Raw genomic sequence first — 27,839 nt, 5'->3', positions numbered from 1 at the left:
GGGCCGCAGGGCTGTGGGTCGGCTCTCGTGGTGCTTGGGCACCGTGTGTGGTGTGCAGGGCGTCCCTGCTCCTGAATCCTGCGGCTGTAGAGGAAGCAGGCAAATGAGCGAGCCAGCCCCCGAAGTGCACGCATGCAAGGAACAATTTAACTTATTCAGAGCTTCATTTTGGAGTACCAGTGTGGGGGAAAGAAACCGCAAACGGCAAAAACTGTCATTGTTCATCCTTGTTTTCATGTGCATGGTAGTTACCAAAGTGCCTGAAACGCAACAAAACATGCCAAACTGTAGCGACAGAGCACAAAATGAGAGAACGGGCATTGGGAATGGAAGATAACTCATGGCAGGGCGAGAGGGAACAGCCTCGAGTTGTGCCAGGGGAGGGTCAGGTTGGAAATGAAGAGACATTTCTTTTCAGAAAGAGCAGTCAGGCACTGGAATGGGTTGCCCAGGAAGGTGGTGGAGTCACCGTTCCTGGGGGTGTTCAAGGGAAGGTTGGGCCTGGTGCTTAGGGACATGGTTTAGTGGGTGACATTGGTGGTAGGGGGATGGTTGGACCAGATGGTCTGGAAGATCTCTTCCAACCTTAATAACTCTGTGATTCAAACACTCCCCCAGCTCTCTTTCGAGGCACTGTCACCACCCAGGCAGGCAGCCTGCAGGTGCACAGGGACAGGTGAAAATGGCAGGGGATGTGGTGCCCTTCAGGGGAAAGCGGTGCCAAAATTCCATGTCATGGCAGTCGTTCCTGAGCTCCCCCCCTTCCATCTGGTCCGGGTGTGCCCTCTGATCTGCAGTCCCAACACTGACTGCAGCAGGGCACTCTTGCAGCTAGGTGAATGTCCTTTACTTTAAGGAAGAATGATGCTACAATATCAAAGGGCTTGGGCCTGAAAAGGACAGCAGAGGTGACTGCAAAACAGAACTCATAAACTGCGTTTCTGAGCAGACCTCCATCTCTTGCCACTTGGGAAGCCTGTCTGGGTGTGCTCATAGTGGAAAAGCTGACGTACCTGAGCATCTGTCACTGGATTCCAAGTGTGCCATTTCCTCTGCTCCCAGAACAATGAGGAAAGTGAGAGGAAATCCGAACAAACTCTCTGCATGACAGGGAAAGGAGAGGAAACCTGAAACAATTCACTGTGCAGCAGTGGAAATTAAACTGCTGCATCCCACTGTGATCAGGATCAATGATTTAAAAAAAATAATACCACAGCACCTGATGTAAATGCTAGCTATGAAAATATGTTAAAAAAAAAAAAATAAAATTATAAGGGTTTGAGCTATAAGCTTGCTGTATCTGAAGTGTAGGCCTGGACAGTACGCAGACATGAACCCCTGTGAGGGTCACTGGGACGCCTTGGGAAATGGAGTCAGGGATGTGATGGAAGTCACTGTTTCTGATTCTTTGTTGAGTTTACTGCTCAGATAACATGATAGGTGCTGTTTTTGTGGGGGCAAGGGGAGCAATTCGTTAGCTATTCTGGTAAGTTCCAGTTTAGGTGATTTCCTTGTGTACAGCCTCCCATTAGTACAGGTATAATAGCAACTGTTTCAGAAGCGATGCATAATAAGACAAGATGTGTATAGTGGGTGATAGTTAATGCTAAATGGTCCAGTCCACTCATTGGGACGCACAGGGAGGCTATTAGAATATCCTCGCTTCCTGACTTTATTCAGACTCCTCTGTCATTTATACTTTTTATTATGCTTTCAGAACGTACTATGGGATTTCGTGGTAAAATGATAATTGCATTCCTACCTCATCACCGAATCAATCCTCCCTGAAGCAGTTTCAGCAAAAGGGGAGTAAGGATGGCATGAGGAGGCCAGGATTCACAGCTACCAACCCAGGCTATTCATCAGCTCACACATACACACTTCTCTCCCCCACTTCCCAGCTGCTGAAGGAAGAGTTCAGCCAACAAACACATCTACAAATTTGAAGGACTAATAGCATAACTACTATTAAAAAAAGCTGCTGAGATAAGACAGCTCCCCTAAATGTTGCTTTTGACTCTAAGGGAGTCAAAATATTGCAACTAAGCCAATACTGGGGTATGTGCTCCACCCCAACCCTGCCCAGCCTTCCCTCCCCTCCCCCCCCCCCCCCCCAAAAAAAAAAAGAAAAAAGAAATATTTTTTGCTTGTGTAGCTAAGAATGGAAGTAAAAGTATCTCTGATTTGTCCTCAGCTACTGAAGAGGTGGCTGTGATTGCAGTGCAGGACTGTGTTAAACAAACCAGCACTAAAGAAACTCTGAGCTATCAAATTCAGATCTTTTTTTTAGATCTGTCTATTCAGATTTGTGTTGTTGTTCCTATGTTGTTCCCTGTGGTGGGACATGAACACAAAAGATGCATTGCCAGAAAAACTGGGGAGAGCGTAAAAGAAGAAATGAGTTATATAATTTTGTCTGTGATGACGAAAGCAGCTGTCTCAAAAGAACCTGGTGTTTATGGTATGGAGCTCTCTGGTGACATGCTGGAGCACTAAGAAAAATTCCACACCATGCCTGTCTTTGCACAGCATGCAGTTCACACTCTGAAAACACACTTATATGCTCACATGTACGCATCTCGCAGCATCTGCATGTCAGAGACCAGCATGCACAGGGTACATGGGCTCATGTGCACGCCAGGATATGCAGTCACACAGATATAAATGCAGACATTCATACGTGAACGCCAGCTGGGTATCATGGAGTCAATGACCTCACTTTTCATTCTCCCCTTCTGAGCACATCCAGCTGCTCATACAGTGTCTGGAGCTGTGGGGTGAGGCAAGAGGCAGGAATGTGATCACATGCAGGTGTGCAGAGAGACACTGACACAAAAGTTCTTCATATTCATTTAATCAAACTAACAATGTACTTGTTCATTTATGGCAAACAGACATGGGCATTACAGAAATCTGAGTCACATTCTGTGGGACCAAAGCTTTTGTTTTATGTGCCAAAACAAAAGTGGGAGTCATGAGAGAAAGACAAGGTAAGGAAAAGTAGTCAAAATTTGTGAGATTGAGTGTTTCCCTTCCCACGATTTTCTTGGTGCTACAGAATTACAGATTAGCTCTTCTGATAATTTTGATTCATGTTTCTGCAGGAAGTTCCCCTGCGGATTGGGGTCTACCTGTGGAGGTGGAATTGTCGCTGTGTTAAGTCCTCTATCTGTCTCAAGCTAGCTTCCGGGGTGTCTTCCATGTACCTCTGCCAGGTACTGACATGATCCCCATCATCACTGCACTTGAGCGCTTTGCGATATTTGTCCCAGAAACACCCTTGTGAGGTAGGGAAGTGCTACTATCCCCATTTTTACACAGGGAATTGAGGCACTGAGGGGCTGAAAATCACTAGGTACGTACTTAGCAGAACAGTCACTGGAAACTGGATCCCAAGTCATTCCTCCTGCTTCCTAAGGGCTCTGACCACTGAATCATCCTTCTCCTCTGCACCCCTCTTGATTATTAGTACCTGTGTATGTATTGTCAATGTGAAGCCTTCCATTGGAAGCACTGCTAAGAGTAAGTATAGTTCTCCGCAGGCACTGCCTCCTCCCTTCCCAGACAAGTCACTGTGGGTTTCACAGGCTGTTTGACTGCACAGAGAGTGACACCTCCATCTCTCAGATGTGCTCGCATCAGTGCTAGGCTCCAGCTCAGACCAGTAACACAAGCCTGCTCTTCCCTCCCTGCTCCAAAAGGTACACTTACTTTTCTCCCCAAGAGTCCCCCAAGGCAGTCTCTGGTCCCAGGGTCACTGACCAATCTTCCTCCCTATTTTGGTTCCTAAGATCTGTCTCTGATTAACCATAGTTCCCCATACTTTGTAACTACCATCTTTCAGGCCATGCTTTCCATTTCCTATAGGGGTTTGCCCTCCTTCACAGACAAAGATCATGTAACTTGCTCTCACATGCCACAGACTTGCTTTGCCTCTCAGAACTGCTGTATCACTTTGGAGCAGAGATCTCCTTTTAAAAAAAAAATAAATACAATATCAAAACCCTAAAATTTTCCTCTTTAAATAAATAGAATACAAATATCACAGTTCTCAGCCAGGAAAGGTTTCTTTAAAACAGACAACAGTTTCTGGCCACTATATATTTTCACCCTGGGATGAAGAGCCATCCATACAGTCTATCATATCTGGGGCTGCTTGCTTCAACAACCTTTCCAGATGTACCTTGGTAATGGGACTGTAATCTACTGGAAACTGGTGGCTGCTGGCTCTTTGAGGGTATCCCAGCCCCCTCACTGTTCATAGATTTGTGAGTTATTTACAACCGAGGGTCAGTCAGCACCAAAACTGCAGGGATTTCATGGGTCTACTGACCAGCTCCTTTCTGCTGCCATGGGAAGGCAGAGTTAGGTGGCTGGGGAAACAGGACCGAGGAATGGCCACCTTCCCCTGTGATCAGACTCCATGTGTCCATCATAACTTGGTTTAATTATGGGGCAAACTCTTTCAGATGGATGGTCTTGGGGTCTTGGTGGTGGTTTTAGCACCCAGGCTGTTTCCTCATCCGTGGGGAAAGCTGTGTCCTGGACTCAAGGAGTTCACAGACTTCATCCATTGCCCTGGTACAGGTCTCAAGGTTGGCAGCCAGCTTCTGGATTTTGGCCTTCAGCACGGCCTGGCTTACTTTCGTAACCTCCTTTGTATATTCTGGCACAAGGAAGCTGTGGGAGCCGCAGAAGACCAAGAAGCAGACGGAGTTGTACAGCGAAATGGAGGCCCTCTTCTCTGACTGGAGCAGTGCGGGGTCCCCTGGGCCCTGCCCCCGGCGGAGGAATTCCAGGCAGCCGAGGATTTCCCTCATCTGTTTCCGACAAGTCGTTGCAATTTCCTGCACCTTTCTCACCTCCCGGGAATTGCAGAGCACCAAGGAGAGATCAGAGGTGATATTGACAGCCCCCCCAGCAGTGGCTAGGCCCAAACCCACAGCTGATGCCAGGAGGGAGGCTCCCAGTGTAGCTGGGCTCAGGGACAGCCCCACGATGGCCGTGACTGCTCCCGCGGCAGTCAGCGAGCTCCCGCTGATGTTGGCAATCAGGGACCTTTTGCGGAGCTTGTTTATTTTACGAGCTGCCTTGTGGAGGTGAGCAATTTGACCACGCAGCCTTCGTCTCTGATCCAGCAGTGCTATATGGAAGTGGTGCGTGGGGTCCACTGTCTGGGGAAGGGCAGCACCGTTCCTCTCCATGGCCTCTGTCCAGAAACAGAAAAAGTTAAGTTGGGATTTACAGGAAAAAAAAAAAAAAAAAAGACATGCTCAGCCCGGACTTCCATTTCAGGGATGGCACCCAGCCAATTTTCTAGTTTCTCCCGGCTACTTGAAAGGTTGGCTGTCCGCACGCACGCACACACTCACGTACATACACGCACGCACACACGTACACACACGCACGCACACACGTACACACGTGTATGTTTAATTACCGTATTCCAACTTTCAGACAGAGGAATTTTTAAATGTTTTTCTTGATCCTTGAGAAGACTAAAATATCTTAAGGACTGGCATCTGAGGTACTGTTCTTGTTTCTGTGAGCACACAAAATATCTCTTCCTACCCTGGGAACAAAAATTTCCTTAAGATTAAGTGACTTGGTGTCCAATGCTGCCAGAACTAATAGGTATTGTCCCCACCATGGAATTCAGAGGATTTGCAATATTAAAGGGCATCCATCACAAGAAAGGACAGACTCTGAGGAGATCTCAGTAGCAGAAAAACCCCGTTTCAGGACCAGCTAAGCAAAGCTGTTCATTAATGCAGCCATCTTTTCTAAGTATTCTGTACTGTGAACTGGAGGGTCCTGGCCCCTCACACTGGTACACTATGACTAGGTCCCCTGGTGAAGGGATGCAAGACACGGTCTCCTGATGGCTCTTGAACAGGAGACGTTTATTACCCTTTTTCACTTATTACCTTTTTTCACTTATTACCCTTATTCACTTTTTCACATATACTGTCCCCATAGCCCCACATGCTCTCCATGCACCCGAATTTGTCATACAATTGGTTAGAGACCCTCAGACATGTGCCTCGAGCCAGCCAGCAACTGGCCACTGCCCAAAGCTCATCTTTAACACTGTAGCCAATTTACGTTATCTCAACCTTGCTCAAGTGATGTGTGAAACAGCAGGGAGCCACCTGCAAATTCCTTTCCCACACCCTGGGGCTTTCATTCTGCAGACTCCCTGTCTTCCAGAAGGAAGAAACCACCTACCAAAGAGTCTTTCCATCCTGAAGTATGTAAATAAATTATTCTTGTTGCTTTTTATTATTATTATTACTATTTTATTTTCCCTACTGCTTGTCCTAATCCTTCTCACACAGAATCCTTTAGGGCCTCCCCTGTCTCCTGTGACTGTCAGAACAACATCCCATTCTCTCTGAGGCCCTTGGTATCATCAAGCTATTTGAGCCACTTGTGCTTTTCTTAGCTGGAGGCATTTTTTAATATGGCTATAATCAGAGATGAAGCTGAAGGGAGAAGGACTAACACTAAGCTAAATAAATACTGGTGTCAAAATGAGCAATGAGCACATCATCAATGACTTAGCAACAGATCAATATCGTGATCATTAACTATATCAATTCCTGTAGCATCTTAACAACTTGTTCTGCAGATTTTCTCTCTGAGAACACTCTAGTAATACCAGTAGCCATCTAACTGCACAGTTAGTAGAACAGTCATTCAATATATAGCCTCAGCTGTACAGTGAAACATTTCTTTTGATTACACTGATTTATACCAGCATAAAAGAAAACCAAGACATCTCCTGTTTTTAGGGGAAAATCTCCCCAACAATATTTTTTTTAATTAATTTACTGTTATTAAGAAATTATAAATACAGTTTAATAATAAATTATTAATAAATATTAGCTTTAGAAATATTATTAAATACTGTGCATAATAGTCCCAAATCAGTTTCTAAAATGCACATGCTTTCCTAATGCAGGTCTCAAACAGATTCCAGTGAAATACTGGTTCAAACTTACCTTTAGTTTCCAGCTGACCTCCCAACAGACAAATTTTGGTCTGTTTCTGGAGGAGACCAATTTATAGCTCCTGTGGACCAATTGCTGCAATGGGAATGCTTTGCCTCATACTGGGAGTTTGCCATTTCCTGCTCTCCCTTGTGCAGAAGGATGTGACACACTGGAAAGTGACCTGAGGGACAGCGAGCACACATCATGTTCAGGAAGCGATCCCTGCGAATGAACATTGTGTGTTCGCTTTTCCTGCAGTGTAGGGGGGAAAAAAATAATAATGAAAAAAATCTCGGCCTATTCCTGGTTCTGAGCTAGTGCAGTCATTCCCCCCAGGGAGCAGTTGCCTTTCCTTTCCCTGAAATAGCAACTGACTTTACTCTATGCTGGAGCCGCCAATTACTTGATGACTGAAGTTTCCCCCCACTCCACATCTAGAGCATCAGCCATTCAGCTACTTCATTCAAGGCCAGTGTACTTTTAAAATCCCGTCTCTTTGGGATGATGGTGCTTGTGACTGGCTGGAATGCAGCAGTGCTGCGTGAGAGCTGGAGCGGTGCTCAGCCCATGTAAGGGAAACAGCAAGTGGCAAGGTGATGGCTCTGGATTCACATCCCTGCCCCTTCTCAGTAGACAAAACTGTTGCTCTGTTTCTCAGCCATGGGCACTCTTATTTTCCTAAACTGCATGCCCAGCAGTTGATGACCAGAAAGAAGGGGTCACTGGGATCTCCTCCTTTGCTGCCTGCTATTGCCTGGCAGCCGTGCCCACCTACTGATGTGGCCAGAAGGAGGAGATTGTCAAGGTGTTGGGGAGGAACAGTCTGAGTGACACTTCTGGTGCTGCCTTTCACACTGAGCCAGGGCCAGCTTGAATTAAAGACAGGAAAAGGAAATGACTTTTTGGTGGCACTAAGTGGTGCAGTTCACCTCAGACCAGAGTGGTGCATGTCCCTCTTTACACAGGGCCTGCAGTGCCAGGGGCATCCGTTTCAAGCAGCTGTGCTGGAAGACAGCAAATGTACTTTCTTGCTTGGTGGTTCCTTCAGGACTGCTTGCCTCTCATTCTGCCTCAGGGTCCCCCAGGCATGGCTAATTTGAAAGCCACATAATTTTTACTGAGTGGCAAGTCTTTACTGTTGAATCTGTGAAGTGTGTAGCCACACAGTTGCTGCAGCTGACCCAGAGAAGGGACAAAGACTGTGAAAGAGCAGGCAGGGAGAGGAGAAAGCTGGGGTTGCTCATTTCAGTGCAGCTTGGTTTTAGAACATCTGACCATGAAACAGTATGTCAAGTATTTTGTCATGGGCGGATGAAACTGGACATGAACTAAAAAAATCAATAGCGTTAAAAAGCTTCTACAACCTGTCACAGAATGGAAAGAGAAAACATTGTTTTGAAGATGCTTAAATAAGCAATCTTGGTCTGTTACACTTTGTACGTATTATATGTTAACAGGAAGATGACTTTTGACACTGAGGGAAATTGTGCCTTAGCCTTTCCTTTTGTTTTAGCAAAAATATGCTTGAATTGGAGCCCGTCTGCTTTGGCAAAGGTTTGCAGTTGATAGACATGAGAGTTCTTTCACACATTCCCAACAGAAAAAGCTTTCTTGATGTAATTGCACCTGCATTGTGACTCGTCTTGGCATAGATATTTTTGTTGGAACAGCGAGTTTTGATAAGAGAGGAGAGGAGAGGAGAGGAGAGGAGAGGAGAGGAGAGGAGAGGAGAGGAGAGGAGAGGAGAGGAGAGGAGAGGAGAGGAGAGGAGAGGAGAGGAGAGGAGAGGAGAGGAGAGGAGAGGAGAGGAGAGGAGAGGAGAGGAGAGGAGAGGAGAGGATGATGACAGTGATGACAACAATGACAATGAGGAGGAGGAGGAGGAGGAGGAGGAAGACAAGGAGGATGAGAAAAAAGAAGGGAAGGGAAGGGAAGGGAAGGGAAGGGAAGGGAAGGGAAGGGAAGGGAAGGGAAGGGAAGGGAAGGGAAGGGAAGGGAAGGGAAGGGAAGGGAAGGGAAGGGAAGGGAAGGGAAGGGAAGGGAAGGGAAGGGAAGGGAAGGGAAGAATAAGAAAATATTGCAGAAAACAAGGGATTCCCATTAAGTGCTACAAATAATATCAACGTGATTTTTAAAAGGAAATGTAAATTCAAATAAGAAACTTCATTTCCTATGGAGTCTTCCAACAGCAATATGCTGTGGTCTGTTTCTGTTCCTGTTCATACCCTTACAAGCATCGCTTTGCTGTGAGCATTGGTCTTCACTCCCACAGAGAACACACCAGTGAAGGTAAACTGGCAGGAGTGGGAGCAGAACCATCAAGGAACATCTCTGAACACCTCCCAGGGAGTGAAAGGCTTTCAGTGCCATTAGTACACCTGCCCAGATGTGAGCACATCTGCTGAGTCACCAGGCAGGTCCCAGGGACGCTGACTGAACCAGCTGCCAGAGACCTCAAGACTGTTGGGTCATGTCCGACCCTCCCTGGGCAGTCCTGCAAGCTAGTGGAGGCCCAGAGATCCTGCTGGCTGTATGTGTTCATCCAAGCCCCGCTGCTGCTGCTGCTGCAGTCTCTTCATTCTTGGCTCATGAAGAGCTGGTGCTTGAGGGTGGAAGAGGTACAGCAGGCGTTTCACGATTACACTGGCCAAAAATCATCCCTCTGCTCCACCCTTTCCCATCTAGCCTCATCCTCCTGAAATGTGCAGAAGCCAGACCCATGCAAAATCTGCCCTGAAGGCATTTTGAGAGAACAGATGACAAGCAAGAGGAAGGAAGGATGTTTTATGGCCTCAGCTCTCTTCCTTCCAGTGGATTTTGGCAGAAGTGACTGGACTTTCTGCTCTCGATCTCCCCGGCAGAAGGGATGTAGAGCAGAGTGAAACTGTTTTGATCTACTGCAGTGTAGCAATTGATGGTGGAGTTTCATAGATGCACTTCCTTTATTAATACTATTTTGATATAAAGTGCATTCACATTTAAATGCCATCTTTTTAACAGGCATTTTTTGTCATGTTTGGTGCTTTTGACCTTAACTGCTGGGTCCCAGGGTTAGAAGTTTTCTCTTTTTTTCTCTCCCTCTCTCTCTTTTAGTAGAAAGGAGAGTTCTTCTCTTGCATCTTTCAGGTTAACCAGCAGTGCATTGCACAACTTTTGCAGCTACTTGAGAGAGATAACTCAATATTCGTAACAATACACAGGGATTTAATTGAGAAATAACTTAGATAAGAGAACTAGCTATCAAATACAGTTATTGGAAGTGGAATTATTTTAGATGGAGGCTGCACTGTAGGTCTGCATGTTAATTCCATTCCAGTTTTACCAATTACGATGACTTGATAATATGTCTGGTGCTGTCCTTCAGCTTCAAAAACTGGAATTTCAGAAAGGGGGATTGGACTTGTGCTGAGATGGTCACAGTCATGTGTCAGAGTTTCATTCCTTCATCATCAAAGATTTTATCCACAGTTCATAAAGAAACTGATGCTACATTTGAAGATCAATGAAAAGTCAAGCAGTTTGCATTGTGATGAAAAACAAAATCCTAGACTCCTCTAAAATCTTCTGGTCTCCTCTCATTGTTTTGCAGGGTTTTTAAACACTTCCAAGACTTGGCAGATGTTGTTGTTTTGTTTACTTTCATATTAAAGTTTTACTACTAGGTTTAAGATTAAGCAGGAACCATTCTGTATGAAAATACATTATGATGAAAACAAAATAATGAAATTAATTATACTGATTAAATTCAGAATGAATTTGTCTCAACCTATTTCCTTCGTCAGTGAGCATGTTTATGAAAAAAAAAAAAAACTACAGTACTTTCTGCTTTCTACCAGAGAAAATTAAAGTTTTATGGGAAGTCAGCACCTCTTCCTACCCTTACAGTGATCTTTTACCTGTTACAGGGTAATCTGGTTGATCAAATACCTGTAAAGCCCGCTATGGGTGGACAAGCTGCTGTTCCAGCCTTTACTCATAAAGGCAAGATTTGTTTCACCTAACTTTAGCTATCAACAATTTATCTAAGGACAGTTGCCTAGGCTCTCTCTATGGGCAGGTACCTCCAGAATTTAAGTCACTTATTACAGAGCGGGTGCCTGAAAGAGATGTGCTGAACCAGCCTTTGGAAAAGGCTGTTGTTCTTCCTTGCTCTAGAGAGAGCCTCAATATATGAATTAATGGGCTGGGTGCAAACTTCTGAAGAGCACTGAAATTAGGTGAGACACATCCCTGCCTGAAGTTCAAGGAAACAGTTTTTAACTCCTCCTTGACTTTTAGGCCTTTGTGTATCTGTCATGTTTCTGTAGTGTCAGCTGGGAGATCGACCAGCAGTTCACGCAATTCCTTATCCCTCTCCCACCTCATTCAATGTCCCCAAGGTTTGTTAGGTTTATGCTCCAGTTTTGAATGCCTCATCCCACAGAGAGAACTCTTGGCCAAAGATGGTCCTTGTAACCCATCACCTGGAGTCCTACAGCACCAGTAGAAAATGCTGTTCTGTCAGCTTGTGGGAGTCTCATCTCTCTGCAGTGCCTTCCTTGTGCACCCCACCAGCACCTGGGCTAGGGGTGCAGTGCTACCTGGCCTGGGCTAGGGGTGCAGTGCTACATCCCTCACCATTCCCTTGATGATAAGGGCCTTCTTGCCTACAGATTTACCCCGTACCTTTTGACCCTGCTGATGCCAGCTGCCTCTACCAACTGCTGTGACAGCAAAGCCCAGAAGTTCTTGGTTACTCATGAGATAAAGTATTTTGTTTTGTTTGTTTTCAGCTAACATACCAGTTTCATAGAGTGACCCTTGTTCTAGCAGTGTGGAATTTGGGAAAGAAGAGTTCTGCTTTTTCCCTACCCATGGCTTTGGTTATTACGCACTGCATGGTGTGTGGCACGTGGCCCCCCTCATGCTCACAAGTGACAAGTTGTTAGTCACATCTTCTAGTATAGTGGAGGATTTGTACAAGCCAAACACATACAGAAGAACAAAGGACTTTTCTGAGCAACAACTGGGAATGCCAAGAAAACGTGTAACCTGTAATATCATTGCATCACAGTCCTAATGATTTCTTCTAGGTCCTGAGAGACTAAGATTCAGATTTAAAAGACTGAATCTGAACAGAATGAACAATTCCAATTTTTATTTTACTTTTTCCCCAAGTAAGACTTTTACTTTCAAGTTATATCAGAGTTGAATAGATGCCAGATTAAGACAGTTTCATTTAGAGTCAAATCTGGATAAGAACTGCACTGAAAAACAGGTCGGCTTGACTCCTTCCTAGAAGTAAAAAGCACAAGATCCTCATTGCAATATTAGAAAACAAATTGCAGGGTACATTCTACATTGAAAGAAATTACTAAAAAACAGGTCAAAAAATAGGTGCAGTATTTTTTATACTCCTATATATTATATATACTCCTGTATATACTCCTGTGTATATCTATTGGTCCTTCTGGAGAAGGACACGGAAGGGCACTGCACACAGTTACAGTATCGATAGCAGAACTCCCCTCCTTCTGTATGGACTCTCCTGCCTTTGGGCACTTGGGGCTTTCTCTGGGCTCCATGTAGCTTGATTAGTTACAACTATTTTTTACTAAGTATTCCCTGTTCTTTCCCAATGAAAAGCTGACAGCCTGCAGGGAGAACTGGCCATTTCCACTCCAGCTCTTCTCAACACACCTAAAACTGGCTGAAAAACAAAGTAGAAATCTGATCCCTAGCACATCTTGGGAAGGGAAGGATTCCCCTGTTGCATTTCTCTGGGGCTTGAGTTTCATCCAAAATAATAGGGAAGGACTCCTAGTAAGAAACAGTCTCCAGTGGGCACCTATAGCACCCAATGAATGCTTGGATGTGCATCCAACAAGGACTTGCCAATCCTGCTGCTGAGGGACCGGCTGCCTGCTGGCAGGCAGGACAGGAACAGGTAGGTCAGAGAAGGTGGAGATGAGAATGGCAGCTAGCTAAACTACCTATGCAGGTGTACTGGCTTGTAATGCACCACATCTCCAATTTTCCGTTCTCAAAATAAAATATCTCTGAGGTGATTCCTCTCGGCAACACATGAGGACTGGGAACAATAATCAGAAATGTTCAGTCCTATTGCCAGTGTACTTAGACAGAGGAAGAAAGGGAAATACTTCATTTCTGAAAGCCAGGCAGATCTTTTTGTATCTTTCTCAGCATCAGAAATTATTACATGCTCCCCAGGCCTGATGACAGAGTAGCTGTTGGTGACATAAAGTTCTCTGAAGGGAAATTTATGAAGAGAGGGGGGTTTAGGATGGCATGAAGGACATCCTGCTATGTTCATGAAGCCAAGGACCAAATCTGTTACTGGGAGATCTGGCAAGAGCAAGTCACCACTCCCATAAAGCCCGTGAGCCTGCGTTTCCAGAAGAGGGGAAGGTGCCCTGCTACAAAGCCAGGCTGTGATGGGGACTGGCACTTGGCATTTCTCCCAGGCTCTTGTTTGAGATGTGTGCTGTGCCCAAGCGCTCTGCTGTCCAGTGTCCCCAAAGCCATTTGTTAATAGCACAGGGATGGTCAGCAGGTGTTCTTGGCCCAGAAGGATTTGTCCTGTTTCCTGACACCCTGGACAAATGATCACAACACGGGAGGGAGGAAAGGAAACCTGGGAAAGAGTGTACTTCCCTGCATCCGCAGGTACACCCTGCAAGATTAGCAGAAGCCATAAGGGCAGGGCATGTTTGAGTGACCTCTTGGTGTGCAAACACATACAATTTAAAAAAAGGCTTTCTAAAAATGCCATCATCCTGGGAGGTACAAAGATTTGGAGGGGTGGTATACCTCTCTAGTAGCATTTGATCAAACGTAAACTTTTGAAAAATCAGATAGTACTTCTTGGTTCTTGTTTGGAGAGGCCAGTTGGATCCTGTTGAAGTCCATTCAGAATGAAAATGGAAGTTCCCATTGTCCTTGCTCTAGAGGAAGATATGGTAGATATGGTAGACACTTTGCAAACCTTGAGCAGGTTAGAAAGAAGCTCAAAGGAACAGCTCAGAGGATTAAGTTCTCACAGGTGGGTGGAGATGGATGAAGTGACCATGGTGGGGAAACGACAGGAAAAAGGGAAAGAAGATGCTGGCACTGGCACTGATAACAGTATGGAGGGCTAAGGGTAAGAAAGCATCATACAAAAAGCTGCAGGAGTGTCTGAGCAAGGAATACAGATAAAAACATAAACTATAGTGGATTGCATATAAGAGTATAACTGAGTTGGCCAAAAAGGGATTAGAAGAGCAGCTATTTTAAAAAAAATAAAAATCAAATCAAAACTAATACTAATTCTTCCATCTGTCACAGTAGCAGCAAAAATCCTACCAGAGAGCCAGTCAGGTCACAAGACTCCAGATCTGTAAGCCTACTGTCTGTGCCAGACACACTGGTAGAGCTAGAACAAGGATCAGAACAACCTCGTGGATAAATACAGCCTTTTCATTAAAGTCAGCAAAGTTTCAGTTTGCAAAAGGAAGTCCTGCCTCACAAACATCATGAAGGTTTTTTTGATGGGGTCATCTGGTACGTGGAGAAAGGTGACCTAGTTGACATGATTGGCTTGAGTTTCCAAAGGCTTTTAACAAAGCCTCACTGAAAAGACCCTAAAGAAAAATAATCAGCAGCAAGGTAAATGGGAAAATCTAGCGTGGAGAGGTAAGTAATAAAAGAATGGAAAAAGCACAGAACTAAATAGAGAAAGGTTATCAGCGAGTTCTGCAGGGGTCTGCACTAGGATTTGTGCTACTAAACAGAGCTACTAAATGACCCGGAAAAAGGGGGTGAACAGTGAGATGATGGGCTCTGCAGAAAATATGGCAAGTTAAAATGCTGATGCAGTTATATGTTTAGAGAAGCTTTTGTTTCAGTGAATACCAACACTAATGCAATGTGAGGTTGATGTCCACTAAGTATAACCGTAATCCATGTCTGCTGTTACAGCTTTGGGAGGACAGAACAAAACAGAACAGAAAAGAGAACAGAGAAAATATAAAATAAAATAAAATAAAATAAAATAAAATAAAATAAAATAAAATAAAATAAAATAAAATAAAATAAAATAAAATAAAATTGAAATATAATGTAATGTTATATAGTATATATAATACACACAATATACATAATAAATAAAATAATTAAAAATAAAAATATAAATATGTAAATATGAAAATTTATAATATAATACAATATGATGTGATATGATATAATATATAAGAATTTTTTTTATATTTTATAGTATAATATAAAAATAAAACAAAACAAAACAAAACAAAACAGAAAATTTATGTATTTATTTATTCTCTGTTCTCCTGTCTCCTCCCCTCCTCTCTTCTCCCCTTCAGCTTTCTTCCTATGTCTCACATGGACCAGTAAGGTTGGAAGTCTGCAAAGAGAGCTGATAGAAGATAAACTGATATGGCTTGTCTAGGAAACAGGATGTGATCTGAGCTGCACCTTATGGGCAGAGAATTTCAACTGAAGGTGGCTGTCACCAGTGCTCTATGCCAGATGTTCTTGAAAGGTGTGGTAAAGCCACTGCTACTGAATTTATACATCTCTGGGAGCAGAGATGGTTCCACTGAACTCCCTTGAATCAAGATGCCAAATTTGACAAAGCTGCCTTTTTAGGCTGGTTGTGGACTCTGCCTTTAGGAACAAATCAAATCCTTGATGCTTAGGTTAGATTTTAATCCAAATCCATAATGTTAAATTTATACTTGCTGACTTCTCTTGAAGTGTCCTAGGGCTCCCCTCTATTATTTTTTGGGGGGGTATTATTTTATTTTTGCAGCACAAGAGAGATTGAGTGACTATATAGATCAGATGGCAATATTTTTACTGACTGTCAGAGCTTTAGAAAAACTTTTTCACATCTGAAGCAGCTCTTCAGGTTAGAAGTGGACCTGAGAAGCATATGGAGACTGATGCATTTCCTGATGTATACTCAAAAATTGGATCAGTGTGAATGTAGGACTTCTGATATCAATGTGAAGCTACAAGCTGCTCACACTTCCTAGCTGTTCTGCAGCAATCTTCAGCTAGAGAGCTCGATGAACTTTGAAGGTGCCTCTTTGCACAAATCTTCTTGACATGCAGGGAAACAAAGGTAAGGAGAAAGCTGGTGGTTTGCTCTTTGCCTCGCGGGCAGAACCAAATGTTGAATGTAGGTGGCCTCAATTTCAGGTGAGTATTTGCTTGCTGAGGCTACCCTGTGACCCAGCATAGCTTTTGTAGCACTGGTCAGGCTGTGATTTTAAATTCTGTTGTTCCAGGCCCCATCAAGATTGAAGGGTGAGACTTTCCATTTCTGCATGTACTTCATGCTTCTGATTCTAGGCAGCTGGATGTGAGGAATACTGATTCAGCCTTCAAGGCCACGGCATTCTTTTCTTTACATTTACTGGGAAAGAAAAGACATCAGTAGGCCAAAAGGAATGTTTCCTGTGTAAAGAAAGGGACAAAATTCCTGTGTCCTCTGGGATAAAATTTCATTTTTGTCTGAATAGGACATCTGTTGTAGGAATTTCTCATTTGAATACATGCCAGCAATAAAGAAGGAAAGAATGTTGCTTGCACAGGTAAAAGGAACAAGAGTCATGGATGCCTTCAGGGTCCCAGAACTGAGCACTGTACGTAAGACACCCTCCACATGCTCAAAAGGAAGGTGGCAAAACAACCCACTAGAAGTATCCCTCCTCCTCCAGCTCTTCTCTGATGTCCGCTTGCCCAGCCCCACGCAGCTCCCCTGGCTGTGCAGGAGCCGTGATGCCAGCAGCTAAAAGCGCTTCAGCGGCTGGACGTCGGCGCCGAGCTGCTCCTTTCCTTTGCAGACTCTGCATCCCAGTGGCCTCCTGGAAAAGTGCAGGGAGCATCAGCCTCGGGTCCTGCCCTCCAGCAGCCCGGGGAGAGGAGCCTTCCCCGGGCGGTGGGCGTCTGTCCCAGGAGCAAGGCGCCGGCCGGACCCTGTCCGCGCAGGGCGCAGCGCATCTCCTCGGCCTCTGCGCAGAGCTGAGGGCTTGCTCTTGGCTTTGGGTACCGTGGCACACTGGCTGCTGGAAGAAGGGAAGTGAAAAGTGTCAAAGCTATGGGTAAAAAAGGAACAAAGCTGACCATGAAGGGTCTTTCTGCGGAGGCTACAGGGCTGCCTAAACGCAGCGCGTGCTCATCTCCAAGCAGTTGTGTTACCAAAACTTGGGTCACAACACTCAAGAGAGCTGAAATGGATTCAGAAGACAGCTCTGAAGCATCTAGAGTAATGGGGGGAGAGCTAATAGGCTCGGCTGCTACTAGCAACTGAAAGAAGTTGTCCTCTCCTTGGCAGACCTGGTGACCACCACTGCCTCTGGCTCTTCCCCTCTGGAGAGGCTGGGAGGGGAGGCCCAGGGTGTGTGAGACCCGAGGAACATTTACCAGCCGGTGGTGTGAGACCAGCTGCCTTCGAGGAAGCCAGCGCGAGGTGGCTGAGGCAGCCCTGTGACACGGGGATGTGGCTCTGAGTGGGCTGGGTGCCCACGGGTTCTCACCTGTGGTTATCAGGGACTTGGTGTGTTCACCCAACCCACAGCCCTGCAGCAGCATTTTCTGCAGACAGCAGCTAAAAGGTGGAAAAAATGGCTCTTACTACTGGTCTCTTTACAGTTTGTATTTTGCTGGAGCAGATGGAAATGTTATCTAGGACAGGCTGGCAACTGAAGCTGGCTGCTGTTAGCCCACATCCCCTCAAGGTGTTTCCCCATGGGGCCAACCACACCTGCAGGCTGACATCCCCACTCGGCCTGTGTGAGCGCAGGAGGGAGCTGAGGTTTGTGACAAATTGGAAGTGAAAATAAACAAACAAATTAATTGCATTTTGACTTTTCTTTTTCCTTCTTTTTCTTCTTCTTTTTCTTCTTCTTTTTCTTCTTCTTTTTCTCTTTCTTTTTCTTTTTCTTCTTCTTTTCCTCTATTAAATTAAATGAACATCCCTGAACTGTTTTCTCCTGATAGGAAATGTGGAGAATTAACATCTTAACAGCAGGAGTGCAGAAAATCTGAACCTGACAAAAGTTGGAGGATCCAAATATGATTCAATTTTTAAGAAATGTGGAAAAGTGACTTCCAGTTCTCCCACCTCTAAAGTGGGGGTGGCCTTTACTTGTTTTGGAAAGATGTGGAAACACAAAAAGAACAAACACAGTGTGCTTAAACACTAATGGCACGTGGAAAACTCATAAGGAAGGGCAGGAAGAGGAGCAAAAAGAAGTCAGGAAGAATTATCACAAGTATGTGTAGACAGATAAATGCTAGGTTACTGTAAGGTGATCTCCCTAGGGCCAGTAATGACATTGATGGTGGCCTCTATGCTTCATTACCTAGAGCAAGGTGACCATAAAAGGGACATGCAATAAATTGAAAACTACCCTAATATTGCAACAACTTCTTATTGTCTTGCAGGCTTTAAGTGTGGTTTGAATTACTGTATTTTTTTAGAGTTAGTAGGCATATGTTATTGGTTACAACAATCCATATTCTTCATGCTGGCTGTGCTCTGCAAAGGCTTTCAGGTCTGGTTTTGCAGTTTAAGCTGGCTCACGTTGATAGCACTAGCAGCAACATTCTGGGTGATTTGCTGGCAGATTACCTTACCAGATATCTTTCTCCATGCCAACAGCTCCGAGGTCCTGTAATTTCTTGATGGTTGCCTCTTCTAATGTGAGGCAGCAAAGCTTGCTCTAATTGCAATGGTAAATGGATAAGAACGGTGACGGTGAGGGAGGGAGAATCTCTCATAGCAAGTATCCTCCCTATCTGCTGTTTTTGTGTGTCTGCATTGCAGGGAAATGTGTACTACTTCTGTGTATCCTAATTAGGCCTCATCATGACTAGAGTAATAACCTTGGTGCATAACTTCGTGTGGGTTTTTCTTTGTGCTGCACACAAGGAATAGCTGTATTTGGGGGAGGAGGGCAAACCACTGTCCCTGTGGTTTCTCATTCACTGACGAGTGAAGTGACACTATACATGTATTCAGCTCTCCCTGTATGCCTTGATTTTTCTCTGGTACTTATGCACCCTCCACCCTCATACGCACTGCTTTGCTGCTTGTTTCTGAGATGGTCATGAGAATATACTGTCTTCTAAACAAGAATGGAAGGGAACAGTGGAGTAAGCAGATAAATGGAAAATCAAATAATCAGAAGCAGTTAAAATAATTATAAAAATGGCTTCAATTTTTAAAATTGTCATTTAACATTTGGTGGAGATCAATAACTTTAAAACTGGAGTGAGGGCTACATCAAGGTGCTGCAGCATTGCTCTGGCACATATCGAGAGGCTTTTCCCCTGAAGATGGTTGGTGCTGTAGTTTATCACTGCTATATAAGATTTAGGCAGACAGCTGTGTTCCATTTGACTACACGTGTGCAAGATTTTTAATACTCAGAGGAAAACAGTCTTGAGAATATCAAATTACAGACTGGAGAAAAATCTTGCAGAGAATGGGGGAAATTGTTTTATTGTGAGGTAGAAAGGTTTCCATCCCAACCCCCAGTCTCGGCACCAGAGATGTGAAAAGAGTTAGTGAATATTGAGAGATTCAGCCACTGCAACAAAAATAGTTTTTAGGAAACACTAAGGGTTTTACCAGACCTAGATGGGATGGAAGAGAAGTAATCATACACATGATATCAGGAAAAGTTAGGAGACGACACTTATTTCACTAGTCAGTTCTCTGTTCCCCCTATTGCTACGTGCAGTAAATCTGGCTTACAGTCAAGTACTCTTGCCCTTGTAAAATTCCTAGAGAATATAACTATATAAGCCATCCTGCTTCCAACACTATTGGATAGCCCACATCCAGATGTGATGGATTTTCCATCTAATACCCTCCTTTCCTGTGGAATAACTCCTCAACTAGGAAACCCCGATGATGAGGAAGAGTTAGGTAGAAAGCATAAGTGGGAGAGATGAATATTTTTATTTTCCTGAAATCATTTTTACCAGAAGGATTGGAGAAAAGGTCAAAATATGCATACAACTTTTTTTTTTTTTTTTTTTTTTTTTTTTTTTTTTTTTTTTTTTGAGAATGGGACTGTATGAATTAACTGAAGATGACGGGTCACCCAGAAGATCTGAGAGATCTGAGAGGTTAATTTGCCTGTCCTGTAGAGGAATGAGAGGGGTGATCAATTTGTTGAAACAATGAAGTTGAATTTCTGGTCAGCACCATGTACAAACTATACAAGAACAATTTTTATACATTAGGCATAAAGACAGCAATATAATGACAGGGTGCTAAACAAGGTAATGGCTATTAACAGACAACCTTTCAGATAAATACAGTTGTAAATCCTGTTAGGTTCACAAAAATATATACAAAGTTTTTGCTGATAAGGAGGCATGCGTGCTAATAGGGTCACCATTTGTCACCACAGCATGGACAAACAGCTTTGGGTCCCTGTATACTGCAGTTAAAGATTTTGTGTACAGAAATTGCTGTGACTTTATCTGTAATCTGCAGAATGAGCAGTGAGCAAAGACTGTGATTTTTCTTCTTAGTTTGGCATCAAAATATGCACAGAATGGTGTTTTATGTCTCCCGCAGATGTGATCTCTTGTCAGTTATGTCCATGTTACTGAATCATACCAACATGTTTCACAGAAATAGCACTATGTGCTTTATTTAGCGTGTGGCTTGTTTCTCTATGCCGGAGACGTACATGAAGCTCAGTGATTCGACACAAACGTTTTCATATTTGGTCTTCGCGTTCCTGTTCATGACATTAACATTAAAGAGCCCTGTGCTGCGCTAACAACAGCAAAGAGTTGCAGAGAATGTTGCCCGTTGGGAAGTGAATAAAGCGTACACTATCTACTGCTTCACAGGGACGCTCTGGAAATCGTAGCTCGGGAAATACGGGGGAAAAAATCACTAATTCAGTGTTTCTCAGGAGCCGGAGGTACAACGCTCGGTGAGAAAGGCTGCGGCACGGCTTCTGGGAGCTTGTGCTACCTCACTCTCTTTGAAAGCTTTTCATTTCAAGCAGGTAGCTTCTAAACGCTAGCTTTCTTCTCTGATGGGAAGAAGACCCTCTGAAGTTTAGCACTGAGTGTCTTGTCTCCCGTTATCATTAAAGGATAATTCTTAATTTACAAAGAAAAACAAAACTTTCGCTCTCTCAAGGACCGCTCGGTTCCAGGACGCGGGATTTCTGCTCCCCTCTCTCCCCAAACTCAACTCTTCCCGGAACGAGACCCCGACGGACGAAAGCAGACACCCCCACGACCCCCCAGGGGCAGAAAAGGGGCAACTTGGCGGGGGATAAAATATTTAAAAACCGCTTTATTCTCGCCCAAGAAACACAAGCCGAGCCGCCGAGCGCCGGGCGGCGGCGGGGCGGGGCGGGGCGGCCGCACCAATCAGCGCCCGCTGCGCTGCTATAAAGGGGGCGCCGCCGCCGCCGCCAGCACCGCGATCCGCGCTCGTCGCGACATGGCCGAGACCGCGCCCGCCGCAGCGCCCGCAGCCGCCGCCGCCCCGGCCCCCGCCGCCAAGGCCGCCGGCAAGAAGCCGAAGAAGGCGGCGGGCGGCTCCAAGGCGCGCAAGCCCGCGGGCCCCAGTGTCACCGAGCTGATCACCAAGGCCGTGGCCGCCTCCAAGGAGCGCAAGGGGCTCTCCCTCGCCGCGCTCAAGAAGGCGCTGGCCGCCGGCGGCTACGACGTGGAGAAGAACAACAGCCGCATCAAGCTGGGGCTCAAGAGCCTCGTCGGCAAGGGCACCCTGGTGCAGACCAAGGGCATCGGTGCGTCGGGGTCGTTCCGCCTCAGCAAGAAGCCCGGCGAGGTGAAGGAGAAGGCGCCCAAGAAGCGGGCAGCCGCGGCCAAGCCCAAGAAGCCGGCGGCCAAGAAGCCCGCCAGCGCCGCCAAGAAGCCCAAGAAGGCAGCAGTGAAGAAGAGCCCCAAGAAAGTCAAGAAGCCTGCGGCCGCTGCCACCAAGAAAGCAGCCAAGAGCCCCAAGAAGGCGACTAAGGCTGCCAAGCCCAAAAAAGCAGTGGCAGCAAAGAGCCCGGCCAAGGCAAAGGCAGTGAAGCCCAAAGCTGCCAAGCCCAAGGCGGCCAAGCCGAAAGCCGCCAAGGCGAAGAAGGCACCCAAGAAGAAATAAGCCCATGTGGAAGAAAACCTTCGACGCTTAAACCCAACGGCTCTTTTAAGAGCCACCCAACCTTTCCCAAAAAGAGCTGAAACACTGAGATCGATCTCTTATAGACCACGGGAACGATAGGTACTGAGAAGGATAATGCAGATACTGAGGACAACGTACGTTTTAGTTAGGGGACAGGCAGAGCAGGCTCGGACCAGACGCTCTACGGACCTGAAATCCCCCTGCCGCTTAGAAACGGAGCGGCGAGGGAGTTAAAGCTCCGCAGCAGCGCTTTGAACCACCCGCACAGCGCCGGGATTGGCGGCGGCCCGGGGCTGCCGAGCTGCGCCCGCAGCGCCGCGAGCGTCGCGCGGCTCCGCCCCCGGACGGGGCGTGGGGAACGGCGGCAGGGCCGGGAAGGGCTGCGCCCTGCTGCTGGGGCTCAGTGCTCCGGCTCCGATTAAAACTTTGTGGAACAACTGTTGCTTTTACTGACTGTAAACAATGAGATTGCAGCTCTTTTTCTGGACCTGTTGGTGGCTCTGAAAAGAGCCTTTGGGTTTTGATGGGAGGAGCTTCCCAGGCACAGTTCTCGGTATTCACTTGGCCTTGGCCTTGTGACTGTCGGTCTTCTTGGGCAGCAGCACGGCCTGGATGTTGGGCAGCACCCCGCCCTGCGCGATGGTGACCTTGCCCAGCAGCTTGTTGAGCTCCTCGTCGTTGCGGATGGCCAGCTGCAGGTGGCGGGGGATGATGCGCGTCTTCTTGTTGTCGCGGGCCGCGTTGCCCGCCAGCTCCAGGATCTCGGCCGTCAGGTACTCCAGCACGGCCGCCAGGTACACCGGGGCGCCGGCGCCCACCCGCTCCGCGTAGTTGCCCTTGCGCAGCAGCCGGTGCACGCGGCCCACGGGGAACTGCAGCCCGGCCCGCGACGAGCGCGACTTGGCCTTGGCCCGCGCCTTCCCGCCCTGCTTCCCGCGCCCGGACATGGCAGCGACTGACTGATCACCAGCGGAAGACGTGGAGAAATGCCGGCAGCCTCGCAGCTCGGCCTTATATCCCTTCCCAGTAAAAGCAGCGTGATTCGATAGGCCGAGAATTAGATACAGCGAAAGCAGCCAATGGGAAGGCGGATCGAATTCTGACCAATGGAGACAGTAGACGGAGAGCTATGAGAGTAGGGATACGAATCAGCCAATGGAAACAGAGGAACGAGGAACCCCTAATTTGCATACGGTTACTATATAAGAAGGGAGCACTGCTCTGCCGGAAACATCTCAGCAGTTTCTGAAGAAGTGCGGGAACAGACAAACGATGCCTGAGCCGGCCAAGTCTGCGCCCGCCCCCAAGAAGGGCTCCAAGAAAGCCGTTACCAAGACGCAGAAGAAGGGCGACAAGAAAAGGCGCAAGAGCCGTAAGGAGAGCTACTCGATCTACGTGTACAAGGTGCTGAAGCAGGTGCACCCCGACACGGGCATCTCGTCCAAGGCCATGGGCATCATGAACTCCTTTGTCAACGACATCTTCGAGCGCATCGCCGGCGAGGCGTCGCGCCTGGCGCACTACAACAAGCGCTCGACCATCACGTCGCGGGAGATCCAGACGGCCGTGCGGCTGCTGCTGCCCGGCGAGCTGGCCAAGCACGCTGTGTCCGAGGGCACCAAGGCGGTCACCAAGTACACCAGCTCCAAGTAGAGCGCCGCGGATCCTGTTTTTAACCCAAAGGCTCTTTTAAGAGCCACCCACCTTTTCAATAAAAGAGCTGAGGCAGTGGTGGTGGATTGCAAATATATATATTTTTTTCTTTAGACATTGCCTAGTTGAAAATAGGTATAAGTTGCAAACATGCCATAGCACCTTTAACGCACTCCTAAACGTGCACGGAAGTCCACTTGTTTCTTGTGTTTAGTTTGAGACAATAACAGGATCATCGGTGTTCCTATCGGTGCCTGCACTAAGTGTTCTGGAGAGGAGACACTTGCTTCCCGCCCCCCTCCTCCCTTCTCCTCCCCTCCTACCAGACGTTCACATAAAGGGCAAGACGGCTAAAGACGAGTGTTTAATCTTGCTTAAAGCAGGCAAGAGGCTTGTCAGTGGACGACTTCGGCGTTTCCGTAGACCTAGGCGAACGGGAAAGCAATCCGGGCTGCTTCACTGCGCTGTTGCCCCCCGAGGACGGTGTACCCCGCGGCCAACTCCTGCGCTCCCGGCCGTTTCTCTGCGCTCCCCCGCAATGGAAATCTCCGCGCTGAGGCGCCCGGGGCAGCGGAGGGAGGGGGCGGGCGGGCGGGCGGGCGGGCGGCGCTGCCGATCCCCACCGCAGTCCGACCTGAGTGAGAACTGCGCGGAGCCTCCCGGCAGGCGGCCTCGCCACGGCTCTGGGAGGGGGCGGGGCCTGGCGGCGTTAGGCGGCTCGGAGCGCGGCCCCGTTTCCCCGCGGGGAGCGGGGCCTTAAGGCGGGGGGCGCAGCAGCTAGGAGGCGTTCGCGGTGCCGGAACGGCGGCCGCGGGCTAAGCCTAGGAGGGCTGTGTTATGGCCCTGAAGCGGCAGAGGTCGGTGAAAGAGTAGAAACAGCGATCTCGAGAGAAAGACGGAGGCCGCCTGGCCAAATAGCTTTTGCCGGCAGCCCTGATTTGTGCCCGGGGGGGGGGGCGTGGGGGTGGGAAAGAGACCTGAGCAGGGCAGCGGTGGATAGAGGCCGAGGCCCTGGCGGCGGGGCTGTGCTGCTCTCGTCCCCAGTATCCGTGTCTGCCGGCAGCGCCAGCCTCTACGCCCGCCACGCCGCTACTCGTGGGGGAGGCTCCCGCATTGCTCCTTGGGCAGCACAGCAGCCAGCGCCTAAAAGCTGCGGAGGACCGGCCCGCCCGCGGAAAGGAGCGGAGCGCTCAAGCACGGGGCTGGCCGCGGCGGGCGGGGTCAGGCGCTGCCGGCTCCGGCTCCCGGGGGGCGGGGCAGGCGGGCGGGCTTCCCGGCCCCGAAGCGCGGGCTTTTCGAGCGCCCGCCTCGGCCAATGGCAGGCGGCCTCCCGCGGGCGGCCAATGGGCGGGGGCCCTCGGCTATAAATGCCGCCGCCGCCGCGCTCTCGGCACTGCTCGGTGCTGGGGGCTGAGAGAGGGCGGCGGTGACTGTTAGGCGATGGCGCGCACAAAGCAGACGGCGCGTAAGTCGACGGGCGGGAAGGCGCCCCGCAAGCAGCTGGCCACCAAGGCGGCCCGCAAGAGCGCGCCGGCCACGGGCGGCGTGAAGAAGCCGCACCGCTACCGGCCCGGCACGGTGGCGCTGCGCGAGATCCGCCGCTACCAGAAGTCGACGGAGCTGCTGATCCGCAAGCTGCCCTTCCAGCGGCTGGTGCGCGAGATCGCGCAGGACTTCAAGACCGACCTGCGCTTCCAGAGCTCGGCCGTGATGGCGCTGCAGGAGGCGAGCGAGGCCTACCTGGTGGGGCTCTTCGAGGACACCAACCTGTGCGCCATCCACGCCAAGCGCGTCACCATCATGCCCAAGGACATCCAGCTCGCCCGCCGCATCCGCGGGGAGCGTGCCTGAGGCTCCTGACCCAGCCCTTTGCACCTCCTCTGTTCTCAGCAGAGGAGGCTGCACTCAGACCCAAAGGCTCTTTTAAGAGCCACTCCATCCTCAAAAAAGGCTGTTATTACTTACGTTTAATGGTAACGTTATATTAAATCCTAAGTCCCTCAAAACACATGAGAAACTAGTTATTTCTCTAAGTTTAATTACAGTATACATTATGGACACTAGGAGTCTGCATACTAAAAGCTTTCTAAAATACGTTATAATCAGGCATAACCTAGCTAGATTATTGTGATTTGTAGAGAGAAAAACAAAACAAAACAAAACAAAACACCACAGATGTTAGATGTGATAGTTACTAATTATCGTGTTAAGAGTAATTATCAGGACCATTTACACTGTCAACAGCTCTTTTTGTTGTGCATGGATTGGCTCTTAAAAGGGATCTTTGGGTTTGGTGATGGCATGGCAGGAGCCTCAGGCACAGTGTAATGGTTCCGCTAATTACCATGTTCATAGGGTAGCTAGTGACTACACGTACTAATACTATCACATCGTTTTTTCCTAGAATTTACAATTATCTATATGATAAATCTAGTTTGTCTGATGTTGGAACACTTTTGGTATGGAAGCATCTATCGTTCATAATATGTACTGTAATTAAACTTAGAGAAATAACTAGTTTCTCATGTGTTTTGAGGGACTTAGGATTTAATATAACGTTACCATTAAACGTAAGTAATAACAGCCTTTTTTGAGGATGGAGTGGCTCTTAAAAGAGCCTTTGGGTCTGAGTGCAGCCTCCTCTGCTGAGAACAGAGGAGGTGCAAAGGGCTGGGTCAGGAGCCTCAGGCACGCTCCCCGCGGATGCGGCGGGCGAGCTGGATGTCCTTGGGCATGATGGTGACGCGCTTGGCGTGGATGGCGCACAGGTTGGTGTCCTCGAAGAGCCCCACCAGGTAGGCCTCGCTCGCCTCCTGCAGCGCCATCACGGCCGAGCTCTGGAAGCGCAGGTCGGTCTTGAAGTCCTGCGCGATCTCGCGCACCAGCCGCTGGAAGGGCAGCTTGCGGATCAGCAGCTCCGTCGACTTCTGGTAGCGGCGGATCTCGCGCAGCGCCACCGTGCCGGGCCGGTAGCGGTGCGGCTTCTTCACGCCGCCCGTGGCCGGCGCGCTCTTGCGGGCCGCCTTGGTGGCCAGCTGCTTGCGGGGCGCCTTCCCGCCCGTCGACTTACGCGCCGTCTGCTTTGTGCGCGCCATCGCCTAACACTCACCGCCGCCCTCTCTCAGCCCCCAGCACCGAGCAGTGCCGAGAGCGCGGCGGCGGCGGCATTTATAGCCGAGGGCCCCCGCCCATTGGCCGCCCGCGGGAGGCCGCCTGCCATTGGCCGAGGCGGGCGCTCGAAAAGCCCGCGCTTCGGGGCCGGGAAGCCCGCCCGCCTGCCCCGCCCCCCGGGAGCCGGAGCCGGCAGCGCCTGACCCCGCCCGCCGCGGCCAGCCCCGTGCTTGAGCGCTCCGCTCCTTTCCGCGGGCGGGCCGGTCCTCCGCAGCTTTTAGGCGCTGGCTGCTGTGCTGCCCAAGGAGCAATGCGGGAGCCTCCCCCACGAGTAGCGGCGTGGCGGGCGTAGAGGCTGGCGCTGCCGGCAGACACGGATACAAGGGACGGGAGCAGCACAGCCCCGCCGCCCGTAAGATCGCTGTTTCTGCTCTTTCACCGACCGCTGCCCGTTCAGGGTGATAACAGGACCCTCCCAGGCGTAGTTCGCGGAACTAGGCTCAGTTCCGTCACCGGGAACGCTTCCTGGCTGCAGCCCCCGCACAGCCGCCCGCCCCCCTCTCCCCCGCCTTAAGGCCCCGCTCCCCGCGGGGAAACGGGGCCGCGCTCCGAGCCGCCTAACGCCGCCAGGCCCCGCCCCCTCCCAGAGCCGTGGCGGGGCCGCCTGCCGGGAGGCTCTGCGCAGTTCTCACTCAGGTCGGACTGCGGTGGGGATCGGCAGCGCCGCCCGCCCCCTCCCTCCGCTGCCCCGGGCGCCTCAGCGCGGAGATTTCCGTTGCGGGGGAGCGCAGAGAAACGGCCGGGAGCGCAGCAGACCGCAGGGTACAGCGTGCTTGGGGGGGTACTTGCGGTGCTGTGCGGCACGGGAGCATCAGACCGCTAGAATCTAACGGGTTGCTTTC

The 27,839-nt window shown here is 48.7% G+C and overlaps 6 protein-coding genes across 6 annotated transcripts; 3 read left to right on the top strand and 3 right to left on the bottom strand.

Moving 5' to 3' along the window:
* Positions 1-2,838: 2,838 nt before the first annotated feature.
* On the bottom strand, positions 2,839-7,044 carry APOLD1 (apolipoprotein L domain containing 1). The gene is given in 3 exon segments (XM_082761120.1): positions 2,839-4,514; positions 4,516-5,209; positions 7,005-7,044. Coding segments are annotated over 2 exon segments (738 nt in total). The 5' UTR covers positions 5,205-5,209; positions 7,005-7,044; the 3' UTR covers positions 2,839-4,465.
* A 14,262-nt stretch (positions 7,045-21,306) lies between these two features.
* LOC309880648 (histone H1.01-like) lies at positions 21,307-22,162 on the top strand. Its single transcript, XM_082765781.1, has one exon. It carries the CDS (start codon positions 21,484-21,486, stop codon positions 22,150-22,152), a length of 669 nt encoding a protein of 222 aa, XP_082621907.1. The 5' UTR covers positions 21,307-21,483; the 3' UTR covers positions 22,153-22,162.
* A 564-nt stretch (positions 22,163-22,726) lies between these two features.
* Positions 22,727-23,129, bottom strand: LOC309880657 (histone H2A-IV). Its single transcript, XM_082765793.1, has one exon. The coding sequence runs from the start codon at positions 23,118-23,120 to the stop codon at positions 22,731-22,733; it is 390 nt and encodes a 129-aa protein (XP_082621919.1). The 5' UTR covers positions 23,121-23,129; the 3' UTR covers positions 22,727-22,730.
* Positions 23,130-23,420: 291 nt separating this feature from the next.
* On the top strand, positions 23,421-24,768 carry LOC309880665 (histone H2B 5). Its single transcript, XM_082765808.1, has one exon. The coding sequence runs from the start codon at positions 23,446-23,448 to the stop codon at positions 23,824-23,826; it is 381 nt and encodes a 126-aa protein (XP_082621934.1). The 5' UTR covers positions 23,421-23,445; the 3' UTR covers positions 23,827-24,768.
* A 468-nt stretch (positions 24,769-25,236) lies between these two features.
* On the top strand, positions 25,237-25,843 carry LOC309891782 (histone H3.2). Its single transcript, XM_082784627.1, has one exon. The coding sequence runs from the start codon at positions 25,267-25,269 to the stop codon at positions 25,675-25,677; it is 411 nt and encodes a 136-aa protein (XP_082640753.1). The 5' UTR covers positions 25,237-25,266; the 3' UTR covers positions 25,678-25,843.
* A 90-nt stretch (positions 25,844-25,933) lies between these two features.
* On the bottom strand, positions 25,934-26,951 carry LOC309891783 (histone H3.2). Its single transcript, XM_082784628.1, has one exon. The coding sequence runs from the start codon at positions 26,919-26,921 to the stop codon at positions 26,511-26,513; it is 411 nt and encodes a 136-aa protein (XP_082640754.1). The 5' UTR covers positions 26,922-26,951; the 3' UTR covers positions 25,934-26,510.
* Positions 26,952-27,839: the final 888 nt, after the last annotated feature.

Source organism: Aythya marila, assembly GCF_965140915.1.
Source record: "Aythya marila genome assembly, chromosome: 1".
Lineage (NCBI taxonomy): Eukaryota > Metazoa > Chordata > Aves > Anseriformes > Anatidae > Aythya > Aythya marila.
The sequence above is the reverse complement of the archived record's forward strand: the minus strand, read 5'-3'. Positions and strand labels throughout refer to the sequence as shown.

Excerpts from the sequence above, each read along its gene's own strand:
- LOC309880648 (XM_082765781.1), top strand. The coding sequence starts at position 21,484 with ATGGCCGAGACCGCGCCCGCCGCAGCGCCCGCAGCCGCCGCCGCCCCG.
- LOC309880657 (XM_082765793.1), bottom strand. The coding sequence starts at position 23,120 with ATGTCCGGGCGCGGGAAGCAGGGCGGGAAGGCGCGGGCCAAGGCCAAG.
- LOC309880665 (XM_082765808.1), top strand. The coding sequence starts at position 23,446 with ATGCCTGAGCCGGCCAAGTCTGCGCCCGCCCCCAAGAAGGGCTCCAAG.
- LOC309891782 (XM_082784627.1), top strand. The coding sequence starts at position 25,267 with ATGGCGCGCACAAAGCAGACGGCGCGTAAGTCGACGGGCGGGAAGGCG.
- LOC309891783 (XM_082784628.1), bottom strand. The coding sequence starts at position 26,921 with ATGGCGCGCACAAAGCAGACGGCGCGTAAGTCGACGGGCGGGAAGGCG.